The sequence below is a fragment of the Staurois parvus genome, unplaced genomic scaffold (genome assembly GCF_062004578.1).
Source record: "Staurois parvus isolate SC_StPar_1 unplaced genomic scaffold, SC_StPar_1.0 ptg001733l, whole genome shotgun sequence".
NCBI lineage: Eukaryota > Metazoa > Chordata > Amphibia > Anura > Ranidae > Staurois > Staurois parvus.
The window spans coordinates 862,789-881,247 of record NW_028319529.1 but is presented as its reverse complement, the minus strand read 5'-3'; the positions used below and the strand labels follow the sequence as shown (position 1 = coordinate 881,247).

Below are 18,459 nucleotides of genomic sequence, written 5' to 3'. Positions count from 1 at the left end.
CCAGTGACACTAATACAGTGATCAGTGCTGTAAATATACACTGTCACTGCAATAATGAAACTGGCTAGGAAGGAGTTAAACATCTAGGGTGATAAACAGGTTAACTGTGTGCCCAGCCAGTGTTTTGTGTACACAGTAATGTATTTTTACTAAGCAATCTGCTAGATTTTATTCCCTACTTTGCAAGGAAAGAAAATCTAGCAGATCGCCACTGACAGGACACAGCTCTTGCTTGTTTACATAGGAAGAGCTGTGTCCTGTCACTCTCCTCACCAATAAATAGGTGTCAGTGCTCATCCATTGGCCGTCACCTGTTTATCAGCTTCTGCTGAGACAAATCACCAGGAAGTGAAAAATGACGTATATATACAGTAAGATCCAATTCTATGGTGTTAAGAAATTTATTTGGTTATAAATAGAAAAACATCATATTTCATGTTTTTGGGTCACTGTTTTACATGCATAAACTGCTTAGGTGTCCAATGCATGTTTTCTGAGATTTTTAGATAAATTAAAATTTTATGAAGACAAACAAACAAACTGATATCTGCAAATTCCATGTCTCTTAATTGAATTGATCTTCTCTCCTTGAGTTATAACGCCTTACTTAGCTCCTACCAGCTTTCTCATGGCTCTATGAACATCTTTATTTCTTAGGCTATAGATTAAAGGGTTTAGCATGGGAGTTATCATTGTGTAAAATACTGCCACCATTTTGTCTACATCCCGTGAGACTGAATTCTCAGGTCTAATGTATATGAACATGGCTGTCCCATAGCAAATGACCACCACTATAAGATGGGAAACACATGTTGAAAATGCTTTGTTCTTTCCCAAGTGAATTGTCGTGATCGTGATTATGATTCGAAGGTACGACATGAGAATTAGTGAAAGTGGGAGGAAAAGCGAGATGGTTGTGTCAACCAGTTTTAAGATGTTGACTGATGTGACATCGCTGCAAGAAAGCTCCATCAGTAAAGGACCGTCACAGAAAAAGTGGTTGATGGTGTTGGGGCCACAATATGTTAAGCGAAATGTAAAATATGTATCAAGAAATGCAATTATGCAGCCAGTCAACCATGCCATGCTGATCATCCGCACACAAACCATTGTGTTCATGATCATATTGTAGTGTAGAGGGTTGCAGATGGCAACATAACGGTCATAGGCCATCAGGGCCAGAAGGAAGCATTCCGTTTCTCCCAAAACCAGAAAAAAGTAAACCTGTATAACACAGCCAGCAAATGAAATACTCTTTTTTAAAGAAAGAAAGTTAGACAGCATATTGGGTGCAACAGTGGAAGTGTATAAGATGTCTAAGAAAGACAAACTAGACAAGAAGGTGTACATTGAGGTGTGCAAACGTTTGTCGGTCCTCACAGCAACTATCAGAAGTAAATTCCCGGCCACTGCGGTCATGTAGATTGCCAGGAAAATGAAAAACAGCAGAATTTGTACTAAAGGGTCCACAGACAATCCAAGAAGAATAAATTCGGAGACAGTGCTTTGGTTTCCAGTGAGCATCTTAAAATTTTCAAAACTGTGATCAAGGAATATGTTTGGCTTGTATAAAATCATCACATTTAAAGTAAAGAACATGGAAGCAAAAAATTTTATAAAACTGATATTGAATATATTGAAAATGTTCCTTTGTCAGGGATTTGAAGTATATACAATTAAAGAAATGATAAACCTATTTAATGGATAAAACAGATACATATGAAATCCAACAATATGAAGCTTGTCAGAATAAAGCAGGATTAACCTTTAATTCCATGTAGACTATTTCCTTAAATATTTAGACCTCCCTGGTAGCAATCCAATATAAAGAATAAATCTGAGTAGATATCCTAATCTCAGGATCTCTGAGCTATTTGCTGTAAATATCCATCTTATCATAGCTTTACTGCTGCAAAATCCTGCATAACTGAATGGCCTTCTTTACCTGGAATCATGATAATAGTACTCACTCATCTGGATAAATGTCTAATTTATATCTTAAACTTTTACATGCTTAGGTAGCTTTGCCCCCCCCCAGCCAGCTTATTGAACAATGAAGGGAATGTAGCATACTGATGTGGTGATCCCTTCATCCTCCTCCTGCAAGCATGTTCACAATGTTAGACTGGCTAAGTCCTGAATGGCTCTGATGCTGCTGTAGGGGGATTATAGGCCACTCAATAGATCCTTCCCACTGATGTGTCTGCATTGGTGACCAGGGCCGTGGATAAGGGGGTACCACCAGTCCTCCTGTACGGGGATCAGGAACAGCAGGGGGTCCCAGGCACTGTGGGGGGACAATTACAGAAGCTGATCCCCTGTGTGGTGCTCTTTGCAGCAGCTGAAAGCTGGCTTAGTCTCCTCTTCCTCCCACTGGTTTTCAGTGCCTGCAGAGAGCCATACAGAGGATCGATTCCAGTCATTTCCCCCCATCACCCTCCCTTTTCACCATACATTTCCCCCTGCTGCCCAGGACTCCCTGTGTGCCCCCACCCCTGCAGTGCTGCTGACTTCCCTCCAATCCTTCCCAATGGCAGCAGCAAGCACACAACTGGATCCTTCAGGATGGAAAGTGAGGGGAGGGTCCGGTAAATATGTCACATTTACCAGCCCCTTCCTTTCCTAAATGAATACAATGAGTGATCAGTACCAATCACTCAATGTGTTTGTTCATAACTGAAGCATAGTAAACTTTGTTTTTTTTTTGGGGTGGGGGAGAAGGGGAACTGTCAGGTTGGCTGTATGGGGCCCGTGGTTTCTAACGGCAGCCCTGTAGGTGACATGAATTGCATGTTTAATCATTTTGTTTATTTTAAAATTATTCTTGGCTTGCTTACAGTAGCAGCAATGCAATATGATAGGTTTGCAATAAAAAAAAATCTTTATTAGGTATTTTTTGCCAAGACAACAACTTTTTTTGTGCGACATTAATAGGCCAGAATTGAGTGGTGGAAGGGTCAGAGATAATAGATCTTAAATCTATCAATGAGTATATACTTGCAAATTAAATGTTGTACACCATGCATTGTACATTGAGAATGAGGGGCAGCACAGTGGCTAAATGGTTAGCACTTCCGCCTGGCAGTACTAGGGGCGTTGGTTCAAATCCCAACCATGGCACCACCTGCCTGGAGTTTGCATGTTCTCCCTGTGCCTGCATGGGTTTCCTCCCAGACTCCAAAGACATGCTGCTAGGTTAATTGGCTCCTGTCTAAATTGTCCCTGGTATATGTATGGATGTAATTTAGGGACCTTAGATTGTACACCCCTCAAGGATTAAGGACTGATGCAAATGTACAATATATGTATGTAAATTGATGGTGCTATATTAGTACTAATTAATAAACAATACATAATAACAGAGTGTAACAAAACACCTCAAAACCACATACCCACATTTCAGAGATGAAGCAGTTGCTATGCAAAAAAAAAAATTAGAATGCTACTGTATGTTGTTGAGTCCATAGCCAGTCATATGTCACAATGGTTGTAGAGTATGTAAGTATGCTTTTTTGCACAACAAGAAGGTGAAATGTGTAACTTTTTTTATCAAGAAATGACAGTTAATAGTTTTTTTAGATAACATACCTTAACCAGAAGTATTGTATGGAATCACTGCACATTATATACACAGTTTTTGCTAGGCTGCTATGTTAGAGGAGGAGATGAGACAGTTTTTACTTAAAAAAAATACAATTTATTTTATCAGAGCCAGGAGCCTGGAATATAGCAGGGACACACTTAACATCATGTAAGCATTTTTAATAGGCTGCAAAGGAAGAGGAAAAGACTAGGCAGGTTTCAGCATGAAACGAAAAAAAAAAAAAATTTTTTTTTTGAGACTGCATACAGAAACATTGTACAGATTTGCTGGGAAGTATACACTTTTGTTTTTGGTAGAATGCAATTTCAGAGTAAGAGATTCGGAAAATATAAGATTACAGCATTTTTTCCCAGACTTAATGCAGAAAAATTTAACAGATTTTCTGCACAGCTTTAATTGTGCTCATAGACAGCTACAGTATATCAGAAGAAATGAGCAGGCAAATTCTATCTAGAAATAAAAATGTGTCTTTTTCTGGGATTAAAGGCAGAAAATATGCACATTTGCAGCACAGGTTTTTTGATAGGACCATTACTTTAAAGAAAGAGAGCAGGCAGATTTTATTTGTAAGACAGTAGATAGGAAAATTTGACACTTTTTTGGAGAGTATATACTCCTTTTTGCTAGGATGCAATTTCAGAGGGAGAGATCAAGCAGACTTAATCCGGAAATTAAAAAAAAATACAGTGTCTTTCTTTCTGAGACTGAAGACAGAAAGCCTATGTAGATTTGCAACAAGCTTAATAATTTATCATAAATTGCTCTTTCAAAAAGAGACAGATGAATATTTTATATGGAAGCTAAAAAAAATGACCGACTTGCTGGACAGAGTGTATTCCCTTTTTTTCTGGGATGGATTTTCTAAGGGAGAGTTAAAGCAGATTTCATCTGGAAAAATGTCTTTTTTTAATAAGACTGAAGACATAAAAATCAATTTGCTGGGCTTTCTTTTTTGCTTGGATAATATTGTCATAGTGAGAGAGCATAAAGGTTTCCTAGCAAATGCATAACCGCTTGGTCACTTAGGGGGTACTGGTCATTTGGTGATGATTCACCAGAAAAGGCCATCAATAAGTAGAGGATAGAAGCGGCTGATCTGTCACATCACCAGATTTCAGGATGTGGTTTGTGCTGCATCCTGCATCCCTCCTAGCAGTGAGCAAATTTACCCAGTGAGTTGTGAAGGAGATATAATGTCTTTGGCCATGCTTTCTGGACCACAAATCTGTGAGTGCATTGACCACATTGCTGTCCCCATGACAGTGGCGTCCCTAGGGGGGTGCGGGCCATACTGGGTGACACCATCACGGGGGTGCAGGAGCAGGATGCCAGCAGAGCTTCTGGGCTCTGTGAAGGCCCTGGTCAGTTATTGGGGAGATCCCGGATTCCCGACACAGTGACAGCTGTCCACGGTGTAACGGTAAAATGAGTATCCTGGACCCGTGAAGATATGTATCCCCTGAAGCAACTGTGCATGTGTCAGTTTCAGGCTGAAGAAGCAGATCGCTGATCTCAGACTTTAGCGCAGAATTGCCACAGTTAACCCCTTACAGGCTGCAAACCGCTGAAGCAAATGCCATGGATCACTATGGGTTGCAAGATCAATTAACCCCATATAGGTTGAACCTATATGGGGTTAACTGACCTTGCAACCCATAGTGATCTGTGGGATCAGCTTCAGCGGTTTGCAGCCTGTAAGGGGTTAACTGTGGCAGCTCTGTGCTAAAGTCGGAGATTGACTTCTTTGGCCTGAAACCGAAACATGAGCAGTTGTATCAGGGGATACATATCTTTGTGGATCGGGATACTCATTTTACCGCTACACCGGCACTGCTCCTTCCTCTCTGGAGGTATGACACCACATATTACCGCGCTGGGTGACACCAACCCTAGGGATGCCTCTGCCCCATGTTCCAGCAACATGGAGACATTAGTTTCCACATGATGGAAGAGAGCAAATATGGATTTCTGGATGAAAAAATGGTGTCTGTGAACCTGCCACTGTGGTGCAGCACAGGCCACAAAGTCACAGAGGGGGCGACCTCCACCATCTGAAACAGGAGGAGCTGTAAAGTCAGCAAGCATGCCAAGCTGGCATTGACATGCTGAGTGTAGGGGGACTGGGTGCATATTCTTTTCTTACATTCCAACAGCTGGGGAAGAGACACCTGCCTGCTAAAAGTGGGATTTGAAGGTTTGCTCCTACTCTGCGGGGCTCCATGCTGTCTGTTTTCCTCTTTGGAAGCACCATAATGCAGGCCTCACGAACACCATGATTGAGCCTGGTTGAGCCTTTCTAAACCAGGGTGCCTTGTATGCAAGCCAGTGGGTGGATCAAGTACACAAAGCCACAGGTTTTCACTGTGCACCATCACAACCTTCTAGCCACCGGCATCCTGACAACCAATGACATCAGTTGATAAGGAGCATGTCAACTGCCTGCACAGCATCCTAGTTTAACCCTCCCCTGCCCCTTTCCATCAGTGTTGGGGTCACATTAGCTCAGTGATGGAGAATAACTGAGGGAGAAGAAAAACATAGGAATACTAGTCAGTACCTGTCAGGGATCGCGGCTCCGTGCTCCTCGATCGCGGCTCTGTCCCCCGCGCATGCGCATTGGCGGCAGATCGCGCCGGGACACAGGCACTAGGTCCCGGCGAGCCGCGGCTGACAGGACGTCGCGCATGCGCAGTAGGTGCCGGGGGCGCGCCTCAGGCGCCCAATGACAGCCGGGGGCGCGTCCTAGCCGGCCAATGACAGTGCAGGGCGCACTATTTAAAGATGCCCTGCACTGTCACAGATTGCCGCAAGGTCTTCCTGTGATCCTGAGTTCCTGCACCTGTCTAGTGACCCTGTTTGACCCTGACTACGCTGCCTGCTCCTGTGATTGACCCGGATTGCCCTGACTATTCTGCCTGCTCCTGTGATTGACCCGGATTGTCCTGACCATTCTGCCTGCTCCTGCGTTTGACCCGGATTGCCCTGACCATTCTACGGATTGACTTCCTTGCTGACCCTGCGTGTGACCCGACTACTCTTCGCCTACCGATTCTGTACCCCGCTTACCCTCACGGGCCCACGATCTGTTACTACCCTGCTGGGGCCGCCATCCTCTTCATATCTGGCTCTCCCGGTACCTGTCCCCAAAGGTCTCCTCAGCCACTGGTGGGCCTGCTCGGAGGTCGTGACCTGGCCCGGGACTGTTTCAAGTCCATCCCCACCATCAGGGGCTCTGGTGAAAGCACAGCCCGGGCTTAGACCCCACGCTCTGAGTAGGTCTGTCAGTTGGCAGCCTGAGGCACCACCTGGCGGATCATAACAGTACCTTGCGGCCATGACAGAGCCAGGAAGTGGACCGGTGTCCCTAGAGGATATTTGTCAGCACCTGGCAACCTTGACCCAGGCTTTCCAGAACTTCCACAGTCGCTGCGCCCGACTGGAGGACCGCATGGAGTCATTAGCTCCCCTGACTCCCCCTGCTCAGAGTCCTCCACCTGCAGAACCTCCCGCTAACCCGGTATCCGGAGCGGTTGCCACACCCCTAGCTCCTGAACCCTGCGTTCCTCTGCCGGAACGATTCCGGGGTGACCGGAGCCGCTTCCGAGCCTTCCGGAACGCTTGCACCATATACTTTGACTTACAGCCCCGCACGTTCACCACCGATACCGTCAAGGTGGGGTTTATAGTCTCCCTCCTTCAGGATGAGCCCCAGGATTGGGCTCACCGTCTGATGGAGAAGCACGACCCCCATCTTGACTCCGTGACCGAGTTCTTTCGGGCCATGGCCGTCTTGTATGACGACCCTCAGCGAGCTGCTTCCGCAGAGGCTACTCTATACTCTCTGCGGCAGGGCCGCCGGACAGCCGATGAATACGCGTCAGATTTTAGGCGTTGCATGGGAGACACCAGATGGAACGATGCGGCCTTATGTCACCAGTTCCGCATCGGGCTGTCTGAGTCTCTCAAGGACAAACTAGCGCGAGTAGGCCTACCTGACTCCCTGGAAAAACTGATTGAGTTGGCCATTCAAATTGACCGTAGACTAAGGGAACGTCGGCTGGAAAGGAGCAGACAGGGTCAAAGGGTGGCATGGATTCCATCCAGAGATACAGCTCCAACCCCAGGGAACCATCCGCGAAGCACGGAAACAGGGGACAACCCGGAACCCATGCAGCTGGGATTGGCCCGTTCCCACTTATCGGTCGAGGAACGTCAGAGGAGACTATCACAGAACCTATGTCTGTACTGCGGGGAAGCTGGTCATCAGGTGCGCTCCTGTCCTGCTAAAATGAGTAAGTCCACGCCCGTTTCTTTTACTTTACCTGCAGGAAGGGATGATCAGTCGAGTTACCTGGCCATTCCTGTGTCTTTACAGCTCCCCGGAGGAACATTGTCGGTGACCGCAATCGTTGACTCAGGAGCCTGTAGTTGCTTCATCGATCTGACTTTTGCCCACCGGCAAAAAATCCCTCTCCAGACCAAAGAAAGGGGGTTCAACATCTTCTTGGCAGATGGGTCCCGTATAAAATCAGGGGTGGTGGACCAGGAGACACCACCCATTTTCACCACAATGGCAGACCATCTCCAGGAGTTCCTCCGTTTGGATGCCATCGCATCCCCCCTTTTTCCAGTCATTCTGGGGCTACCTTGGCTGAGGGCCCATAACCCCCAGATTGACTGGGAAGAGGGAACAATTCAATTTCGCTCACCCTATTGTTTGAGTCACTGCCACGTCACAGGATCCGTGGTTCCCCGGTTCCTCCTGTGCTTGGATGGTGACACCGATCTATCCCAGGTTATTCCTCCGTCCTACCATGACTTCTTAGACGTCTTTAGTAAGCGAGGAGCTGATGTTCTCCCTCCGCACCATTCCTACGACTGCCCCATAGACCTCCTACCCGAATCTGAAATCTCATTCGGCCGTATCTTTCCCTTGTCCGAAACAGAATCGGGAGTACTGAGGGAATACATTGATGAAAACCTTCGGAAGGGATTTATTCGTCCATCCACATCCCCAGCCAGGGCCGGGTTATTCTTCGTAGAGAAGAAGGACAAATCGTTACGGCCCTGCATAGACTACCGTGATCTGAACAAAATAACGGTAAAGAATCGTTATCCCTTACCCCTAGTCCCCGAGCTCCTCCAGAGATTGAGATCGGCAACGGTATTTACTAAATTAGACCTGCGGGGGGCCTATAACCTTGTCCGTATCAGGGAGGGGGATGAGTGGAAGACGGCGTTCCGTACGAGATTCGGTCACTACGAGTATTTGGTGATGCCGTTTGGGCTCTGTAATGCCCCGGCGACCTTTCAGCACTTTATCAACGATGTTTTTCGTGACTTTCTCGATATTTTCGTGGTGGTTTATTTGGATGACATCCTAATTTTTTCCCCCTCACTGGAGGTTCATCGGGGTCACGTGATACGGGTATTGGAACGGTTGCGTCAACACGGGCTATACGCAAAGGCAGAAAAGTGCTGTTTCGAACAGCACGAAATCACGTTCTTGGGACTGGTTCTCTCTTCCGCGGGGGTCGCGATGGATCCCCAGAAAGTCACGGCGATCTTAGATTGGCCAATACCCGCCGACAAAAAGGGGGTACAGCGTTTCATCGGTTTTTCCAACTTTTACAGGAAGTTTATTAGGAACTTCTCCGGTCTGGTCTCCCCGATCACGCAACTGACGAAACAAGGGGTCCGCTTTAAGTGGACTTCCGAAGCGCAGACAGCCTTCGAAAAGCTCAAAGAATTGTTCACCTCTGCTCCCATTCTCTGCCATCCAGATGCTTCTCTCCCATATGTTTTGGAAGTGGACGCCTCCAAAAATGCGGTAGGAGCGGTTTTGTCCCAAAGGAATGGTACCAAGGAACTTCTGCACCCTGTGGCGTTCTTCTCCAGGAAGTTGACACCAGCGGAACGTAACTATGACATTGGAGATCGGGAGCTCCTGGCCATTAAAACTGCTCTTGAAGAATGGAGGTATTTACTGGAAGGAGCCACACACCCAATCCTAATATTCACAGATCACAAAAACCTTGAATATTTGAGAACGGCAAAACGACTGAGACCTCGCCAAGCGAGATGGGCTCTTTTCTTCTCTCGATTCTCATTCCATATAACATACCGACCCGGTACTAAGAACACTAAACCAGACGCTCTGTCCCGCATGTTTGAGGACCCCGACGACGCTGTGGTACCTGACACCATCTTACCTTCTGGGAGTTTCCTCGCTCTACAAACGGAACTTCGCTCCCGGCTTCTCGATGCTTCTGTAGGACTACCAGTTCCGTCTGGGTCACCCCTCCAGAGCCATGGTGGGCTATTTTGGAAGGAAGACCGGATCATGGTCCCAGAAGAAGTGCGAACCTTGGTCCTAGGGCACTGCCACGACCATCCTATGGCGGGCCACTTCGGGGTAACGAAAACTCTGGACCTACTACGGCGCTCGTTCTGGTGGCCAGACATGATCAAGGATTGTGAGCATTACGTCCGAACTTGTCCCACCTGTCAAAGGAACAAGCCCTCCAGGAGCAGGGCATGGGGATTGTTACGTCCATTACCCATACCCAAGCGGGCCTGGCAAATGATAGCCATGGATTTCGTGGTCGAACTTCCACCATCCCAGGGCTACACTGCAATAATGGTGATCGTCGACCGCTTCTCAAAGATGGCACATTTCGTGCCCCTGGAGAAGACCCCATCAGCACCGGAAACGGCACGGATCTTCATCAAGGAAGTGGTTAGGCTTCATGGTGTTCCCGAAGATATAGTGTCAGATCGGGGGGTCCAATTCACCTCCAGGTTCTGGAACGCCTTATGTAAATCGCTGGGAATCAAGCTGTCGCTTTCATCCGCCTACCATCCACAGACCAACGGCCAAACTGAGAGGACAAACCAGACGCTGGAACAGTACTTACGGTGCTACACAGCCTACCTTCAGGATGACTGGCTGTCGTTGCTGCCTTCCGCGGAATTCTCATACAACAACTCGAGTCACTCAGCCACGGGTCAATCCCCGTTCTTTTCCAATTATGGGTATCATCCCACATTCCTCCCTGATCTGATGCCTGAGAATCCGGTACCGGCATCTCAAGACATCTTGAACTTCTTTTCTGTCAATAACAAGACAATTCAGGAAGCCATCGCTAAAGCCCAAGAGGACAGTAAAAGGGCATTCGACAGAAAGAGAAGAGGAGAATTACTGCTTCAACCAGGGGATCAGGTTTGGCTAGCAACAACCAACTTGAAGATGCTGTGTCTGTCAAGGAAGCTGGGACCCAAGTACATTGGCCCATTTCCGGTAAAACGAGTAGTTAACGAGGTGGCCTACGAACTCGAGCTTCCGCAGACCTTCAAGATACATCCTGTGTTCCATGTATCTCTCCTGAAGCCTTCCAGACCGGATCCCTTCCCGGACCGTGAATCCAGACCTCCCGAAGCAGTCACCATAGGTGACCAGGAGGAATATGAAGTGGAGACTATCCTCAGTTGCCGGCGGAAGGGGGGCCAGACACAGTTCCTGATAAAATAGAAGGGGTATGGCCCTGAGGAGAACTCATGGGAACCCGCCCAGAACGTCCACGCACCCAGGCTCATCCGGGAGTTTTGTCGTGCTCACCCGCGGTGGAGAGATCAGTGGGGCTCCCGGAGGGTGCCCATTGGGGGGGGGGCAATGTCAGGGATCGCGGCTCCGTGCTCCTCGATCACGGCTCTGTCCCCCGCGCATGCGCATTGGCGGCAGATCGCGCCAGGACACAGGCACTAGGTCCCGGCGAGCCGCGGCTGACAGGACGTCGCGCATGCGCAGTAGGTGCCGGGGGCGCGCCTCAGGCGCCCAATGACAGCCGGGGGCGCGTCCTAGCCGGCCAATGACAGTGCAGGGCGCACTATTTAAAGATGCCCTGCACTGTCACAGATTGCCGCAAGGTCTTCCTGTGATCCTGAGTTCCTGCACCTGTCTAGTGACCCTGTTTGACCCTGACTACGCTGCCTGCTCCTGTGATTGACCCGGATTGCCCTGACTATTCTGCCTGCTCCTGTGATTGACCCGGATTGTCCTGACCATTCTGCCTGCTCCTGCATTTGACCCGGATTGCCCTGACCATTCTACGGATTGACTTCCCTGCTGACCCTGCGTGTGACCCGACTACTCTTCGCCTACCGATTCTGTACCCCGCTTACCCTCACGGGCCCACGATCCGTTACTACCCTGCTGGGGCCGCCATCCTCTTCATATCTGGCTCTCCCGGTACCTGTCCCCAAAGGTCTCCTCAGCCACTGGTGGGCCTGCTCGGAGGTCGTGACCTGGCCCGGGACTGTTTCAAGTCCATCCCCACCATCAGGGGCTCTGGTGAAAGCACAGCCCGGGCTTAGACCCCACGCTCTGAGTAGGTCTGTCAGTTGGCAGCCTGAGGCACCACCTGGCGGATCATAACAGTACCAGTATGCAAAAGTGTATTTGCTTTGGAAGAATAAATCCCCTCTAATGTTGGGTGTCCTACATGTGTGGATGTCGCTGCGTTATATACAAATATTAGAATAGTTTTTCACATTTTAGAATGTGGTGCCCTTTTAAAATTATGGACAGTCTGGAGCCAGTGGTGTCCCTAGGGGGGTGCGGGCCGCACCGGGTGACACCATTACAGGGGGTGCAGATGCCAGCAGAGCTTCTGGGCTCTGTGAAGGTCTTGGTTATTGGGGTGATCCTGGATTCCCGACACAGTGACAGCTGCCCCCGGAGTAGTCATAAAATGAGTAATCCGGACACGTGAAGATATAGATCCCCTGAAGCAACTGTGCATTTGCCGGTTTCAGGCCAAAGAAGCTGATCGCCGATCTCTGACTTTAGCACAGAGCTGCAACAGTTAACCCCTTCAGGGGATAAATATCTTCACGGGTCCGGGATACTCATTTTACCGCTACACCGGCACCGCTCCTTCCTCTCTGTAGGGGTGACACCAACCCTAGGGACTCCTCTGTCTGGAGCAGGGGCAGACTGACAACTCATGGGGCCCCCGGGAAATAGGGGGGATCATGGGGCCCCTCATTTTACCTCTACACCGGCACCGCTCCTTCCTCTCTGTAGGGGTGACACCAACCCTAGGGACTCCTCTGTCTGGAGCAGGGGAAGACTGACAACTCATGGGGCCCCCGGGCAATAGGGGGGATCATGGGGCCCCTGTGTCCTTGCCCAAACTAAAAAAAGCCTATGAAAAAGGTACCAGGGGCATCTCATGGGGCCCCCTACTGACCCCAGGCCCTCGGGAAGTGCCCGAGTTTCCAAATGGTCAGTCCGCCCCTGGTCTGGAGCCACCCTATTTTAGAATGGGGTGCCTTCAGACTGTCCTTAATTTTAAAGGGTGCCTTAACTGAAAAAAGGTTGAGAAACACTAATGCAAGACATCCATCCATGTTGCTTGTGGCTGCAAGAACAAGAATCTTCTGTAGTGGGTGATAAGATGCAAAGGGGAGGAGTGGGAATGAGGGGGAGGAGTGCGGTCCTTTTGTTGTTGACTGGTAGCATTCATGTGCTTCTCCTATAGAGAAGCGTTTTGGCAAAAAAAAATGCTTGACGTGCATTGAGCTTAGTGTTTGGGCGTTAATTCGTTTCAATGGCCAGAATAAATTACAAGGCGGTATCAAAAAGTTTTGAGGCTAGTTTTGTAACATGCCAACAGATGGCAGCACAAGGCTGCACACACAGTCACAGGAAGCACCTACAGTACCTTCATAAGTCAGTGTGACAAAAGACATCGTCCTGTGTACATCTGGCCATTGAAACGAATTAACGCCCAAACACTGAGCTCAATGCACGTCAAGCTTTTTTTTTTTGCCAAAACGCGTCTGCTCCTGGATGTCCCGGAAGTGGATTTTTTTTCTTGTCTATACACTTTCCTGCCATTAAACACCTCTAAAACTTTATGTGTGCATTCACGCATAGGCTAACATGAAGGGAAGTTTAGTGGCAGGAAAAAAAATGGCAGATGCCCCTAGGAGAAGCTGTAAAAACATCCAGTGTGCACAGGGCATAATAATGGAAGGAAGCAACAAGTATTTAGTCACTTCCAGTTTTGGTCTAGTGTAAACAGTGAAAACATCAGATCAAACCGAGCTCGGGGCTTTATTATGCTTTTATCTGATTTATATGCAATTTGTGCATGATTTGATCATGTGAAGATTGAGGTATTCAGTCTATACATTATTTTTTGGTATTACACGTTGATTGTTGATAGCGGTCTTTGCATTTTTGTCACAATTTACACCTGATTGAATGATTTATGTGTATTTTGAGCTACTTTACAATTTTACACATATTGGAGCGCTTCACTTTTTTTTTTAATATTTGTATTTTAAAGCGATTCTAAAGGTTCTTTTTTTTCCGTAAAATAACAAACATGTCTATACTTACCTGCTGAGTGCAGTAGTTTTGCACAGAGCAGCCTGGATCCTTCTCTTCTCGGGTCCCCCGTAGGCTCTCCTGGCTCCTTCTGTCAGCTTGCTATGGGGGCACCCGCTGCTCCGTGTGTCCACTCATACACAGAGCCATGGCCCCCCGCTCTCCTCATTGGCTGACTGGCTGTGATTGACAGCAGCTGGAGCCAATGACTCCTGCTTGCTGTCTCAGCAAATGAGGAGGCAGAGACCTGGAACAGCCAAAGCTGTTGTGCACATCGCTTGATCTCGATGGGGCTCAGGTAAGTATTGAGGGGGCTGAGGGCACTGCAGCACACAGAAGCTTTTTTACCTTCATGCAAAGAATACATGAAGGTAAAAAACCTTGAGCTTTTAAAACCACTTTAAGTGTGGTGATTGCACTGTGGAGTGATAGCAGCTCTATGTTCTTTCTGTTTTCCAGGTTTTTTTTATTTTTATTTTTGTTAGGTGATGTGACAGACCCTTTTGACTACTTACCATGTCCCTGGCATCTGAGGGGGCTCTATTCTTTGGTGTGTGCCTGGGGAGACCATTGGGGTAGTTTACTTTGGATTAAGTCTATGTCTCCCCAAAACACACAGACTCTGAGAACTGGAAAACCAGGATAGAGATTTGGGGTCTCTGTGCCCAAACCAGCATTGATTGTTTCAGCCCCCACCTCCTTCCTAGACTCAGACTGTAAGAAGATGTTGATATAATCAGCTCAAAACATCCTCATGCTCTAATCTGTTTATTAAGGTGTTATGTGTTTCCTATCTTCTCCCATTGTGTGCCTCCTAGGTGTGCATTCCCATTGTTCATGGAGTTAATTCAGTTTGTGGCAAGTCCTTCTGGAGGTGCCTACATGATAGGATTAGACTGATGTCATCTTCACCTCCTTTTCTAATCAGTGTGGGATGTTTATCTCAATGTGTAATATTTTTATTTATTGTTCCTGTGGACACTGCCCCTATTTCTGGATTGTGTAAAAACCTGTGTTTTCTGTTCAATAAAGAGTTACCGTTTGCCATCTAAGCCAGGGGCGGACTGACCATTCGAACACTCAGGCACTGCCCAAGGGCCCGGGATCAGTAGGGGGTCCCATGAAATGCCCCTGGTACCTTTTTTAGGCTTTTTTGGGTGTGCATTGAGTGGGGGAAAGGACACAGGCTCCCCATGATCCCCTATTGCCCAGGGGCCCTATGAGTTTTCAGTCCACCCCCGGATTTAAGCTACTCTCTTCTAATCTTGGGTGCAATGCCCAGCTATAATACCTTGATCCTGTGTCCCAGTGGCAAGAAAGCGGTTCTCTGACAGAATCAGGGTGACAGGCGTTCCTTCACAAGTGATATCTATATTAGATTCACACAATGATACCACAGGGATCTTTCTTTTAGTAGATGAGCTATTCTGTTTCTCCCTGCAAAGTAAACACCGGCACATTGCTTAGTAATAACAGCACACAGCACACACAGTAAACATTGTTAGGCCCACAGTTAACTCTTTGATTGCCCCTAAATATTAACCCCTTCCCAGCAAGTGTCATTAGTACAGTGACAGTGTATATTGTTATCACTGATCACTGTATTAGTGTCACTGAAGATGTCAGTGACAGTTCATCCCACAAAGTGTCAGTTACTGTCAGATTGCCAACCGCACTTTTACAGTCCCACTATAAATAGCTGATAACTGCCATTAGTAGTATTAAAAAAATGAATAAATATTCTAGTACATATAACATAATTTGTAGATTCTAAAATTTCATGCAAACCAATTAACCTCCTTAGCGGTATTCCCGAGTGTAGCTCGGGGTAAAATTTGAGTACCAAGAGCGGTAACCTCGAGCTACACTCGGGCTTACCATGCGGCGTTGCTCAGGGAGTCCCTGCAGCACTTACCTTGTCCTTCGCTCCCACGATGTGTCCCCTGCAGCATCCCGACTTCCTTGTTCCGGCGGGAAATTTGAAATTTTTAAAAAATGTCATTTTTTAAAAAATTATTATTACATAGTAAAACATTGCTGTTTCAATGCATTTCACATACATTTTGTCCCGAGTGCTTTGTCCTGTGCCCTGCCTGCATTTTGACTGTTCTTTCTGCCTGGAAACTTAGAAAAGTCCATGGCGTCCAAAAAGCGTCCCTTTACGTCAAAAGCGGTTTTAGACCGGCTAGAGAACAGCGATAGTAAATCAGAACGACTTGCAGAATTGAGTGATAATGATTCGTGGGGAAATTCGTCATCAGACACTGAAAACGATTTTGCGACTTTGCTCAGTGATGTGTGAACTTTGCGCTATATTTCAAATTTCAGTGTTGTTGGTTTGATTATATTATTGAATTAAATTTATTATTATTATATTATTATTTTTTATGATTATTTATTACATTATAATTTATGATTTCGTGTTTCAAATTTTATCATACCCGGGATGTTTACTAGACTCTTGTTAATACAGATTTCAGTGAGTTATTCCTAAAAATTACAGGCCTACAATAAAAAACTACATATTTCCATGCAAAAAAATGGTACCGCTTTCAGCACAAAAAATCAGAAATAATCAGACCGCTGAGGAGGTTAATATAATCTTATTTGGATATTTTGTTTACTAAAGACAGGTAGCAGATTACATATTGGCCTAATTTATGAAGAAATTAGATTTTTTATTTTTTTTATTGGATATGTTTTAAAAAAGAAAGTAAAAAATATTGGGGTTTTTTTCAAAATTTTCGGTCATTTTCTGTTTTTATAATAGTGATTAACCTCTTCCTGTCCGCCCTGTTGCAGAAGTACTGCTACAGGGCAACAGGGTGCACAAAATCACGTATATATACACGTGATTTTGCATTTCCACGGCTGTCAATCACCAGGCCTGGTGACTGCTGAGCATCTCTGACGGCTGGGGGAGAACTGTTTGTAAACAACACAGTTCTCTCCCCTGTCAGCTCCTGCACACTGCTTTGCATGGCTGTGCTTAGCACAGTCATGGCATAGTGTGCTTACAGTGAAGCACACAGACACAGCCCCTAGGAAAACAGCACACAGTTAACCCTTTGCTCACCCCGCATGTTAACCCCTTCCTGCCCAGTGCCATAATACAGTGTCAGTGCTTTTTATTAGCACTGATCACTGTATTGGTGTTTATGGGATATGTCAGTGACACCAAGTCAGTTCCCCCCAGTGTCAAAATGCTCACCACAGTCCCGCTATAAGTCGCTGATCGCCACCATTACTAGTACAAATTTTAAAAAATCCCAGTATCTATACCACCATTTGTAAACGCTATAACGTTCACATAAACCAATTAATTTACACATATTGGGGTATTTTTGTTAGCAAAGACATGGAACAGAATACATTTTGGCCTAAATTAATGACAAAATTTTATTTTTTTAATTTGTTTTCATGGACATGTTTAACCACTTGCCATCCATATATATATATATATATATATATATATATGTATGTGATTTTGTGCACCTGTGCTGCCCTGTAACAGTATTTCTGCTATAGGGCGGTCAGGAAGTAGTATTAAAGAAGTGGTTTGCATTACGGCATTGTTACTTTAACTGACAATTGCACGGTCATGCAATGGTGCACCCAAATGAAATGTACGTCCTTTTTTCCCATGAATCGAGATTTCTTTTGGTGGAATTTGATCACCTGTGTATTTTTTATTTTTTGCGCTATAAAAAAAAAAAAATACCGACAATTTTGAAGAAACAAACAAACAATATTTTGGACTCTTTGCTATTAAACATGTCCAGTAAAATTATTTAAAAATCAAATTTTGTCATAAATGTAGGCCAAAATATATTCTGCGACATGTCTTTGCTAAATAAAATCCCAATACGTGTAAATTAATTGGTTTATGTGAAAGTTATAGTGTTTACAAATGGCGGTATAGATATTAGAATTTGTTTTTTTTTATACTAATAATGGCGGCGATCAGTGACTTATAGCAGGACTGTAGGACTGCGGCATTCTGACACTGTTGGGAACTGACTTGGTGTTGCTGACATCCCCAGTGACACCAATACAGTGATTAGTGCTAAAAAAAAACCAATGACACTGTACTAATGGCACTGGGCAGGAATGGGTTAACAATGGGGGGTAATCAAAGGGTTAACTGTGTGTAGGGAGTGTTTTACTAGGGGGCGGGGGATGCTTTACTGTAAGCACACTGATCAGTTTCAGCCATGCTGAGTAGTGTGCCCAAACTGACAGGGAGGAGGGTTGTTGGTAAACAATATAGCCTTCCTCCCTGTCAGTGATCACCGGTAATCACTGGGTGCTGGCAGATAATCACCTGCTGGGGCCCGGAGATTGGCACCTGGGGCCGTGATCAGCGGCACGGGTAGGGAGGGCACGCACCTCGAGCATGCCCCTACCCAAAAATGCATAATCAAAAATATATATGATTTTGCGCACAGGGACCACCCTG

The 18,459-nt window shown here is 46.3% G+C and overlaps 1 protein-coding gene across 1 annotated transcript; it reads right to left on the bottom strand.

Moving 5' to 3' along the window:
• Positions 1 to 382: 382 nt before the first annotated feature.
• LOC149434569 (olfactory receptor 5M5-like) lies at positions 383 to 1,661 on the bottom strand. Its single transcript, XM_089663628.1, has one exon. The coding sequence runs from the start codon at positions 1,597 to 1,599 to the stop codon at positions 604 to 606; it is 996 nt and encodes a 331-aa protein (XP_089519754.1). The 5' UTR covers positions 1,600 to 1,661; the 3' UTR covers positions 383 to 603.
• Between the last annotated feature and the right edge of the window lie 16,798 nt (positions 1,662 to 18,459).

Bases quoted from the DNA above. Each gene is read 5' to 3' on its own strand.
- LOC149434569 (XM_089663628.1), bottom strand. From the start codon at position 1,599: ATGTTCTTTACTTTAAATGTGATGATTTTATACAAGCCAAACATATTC.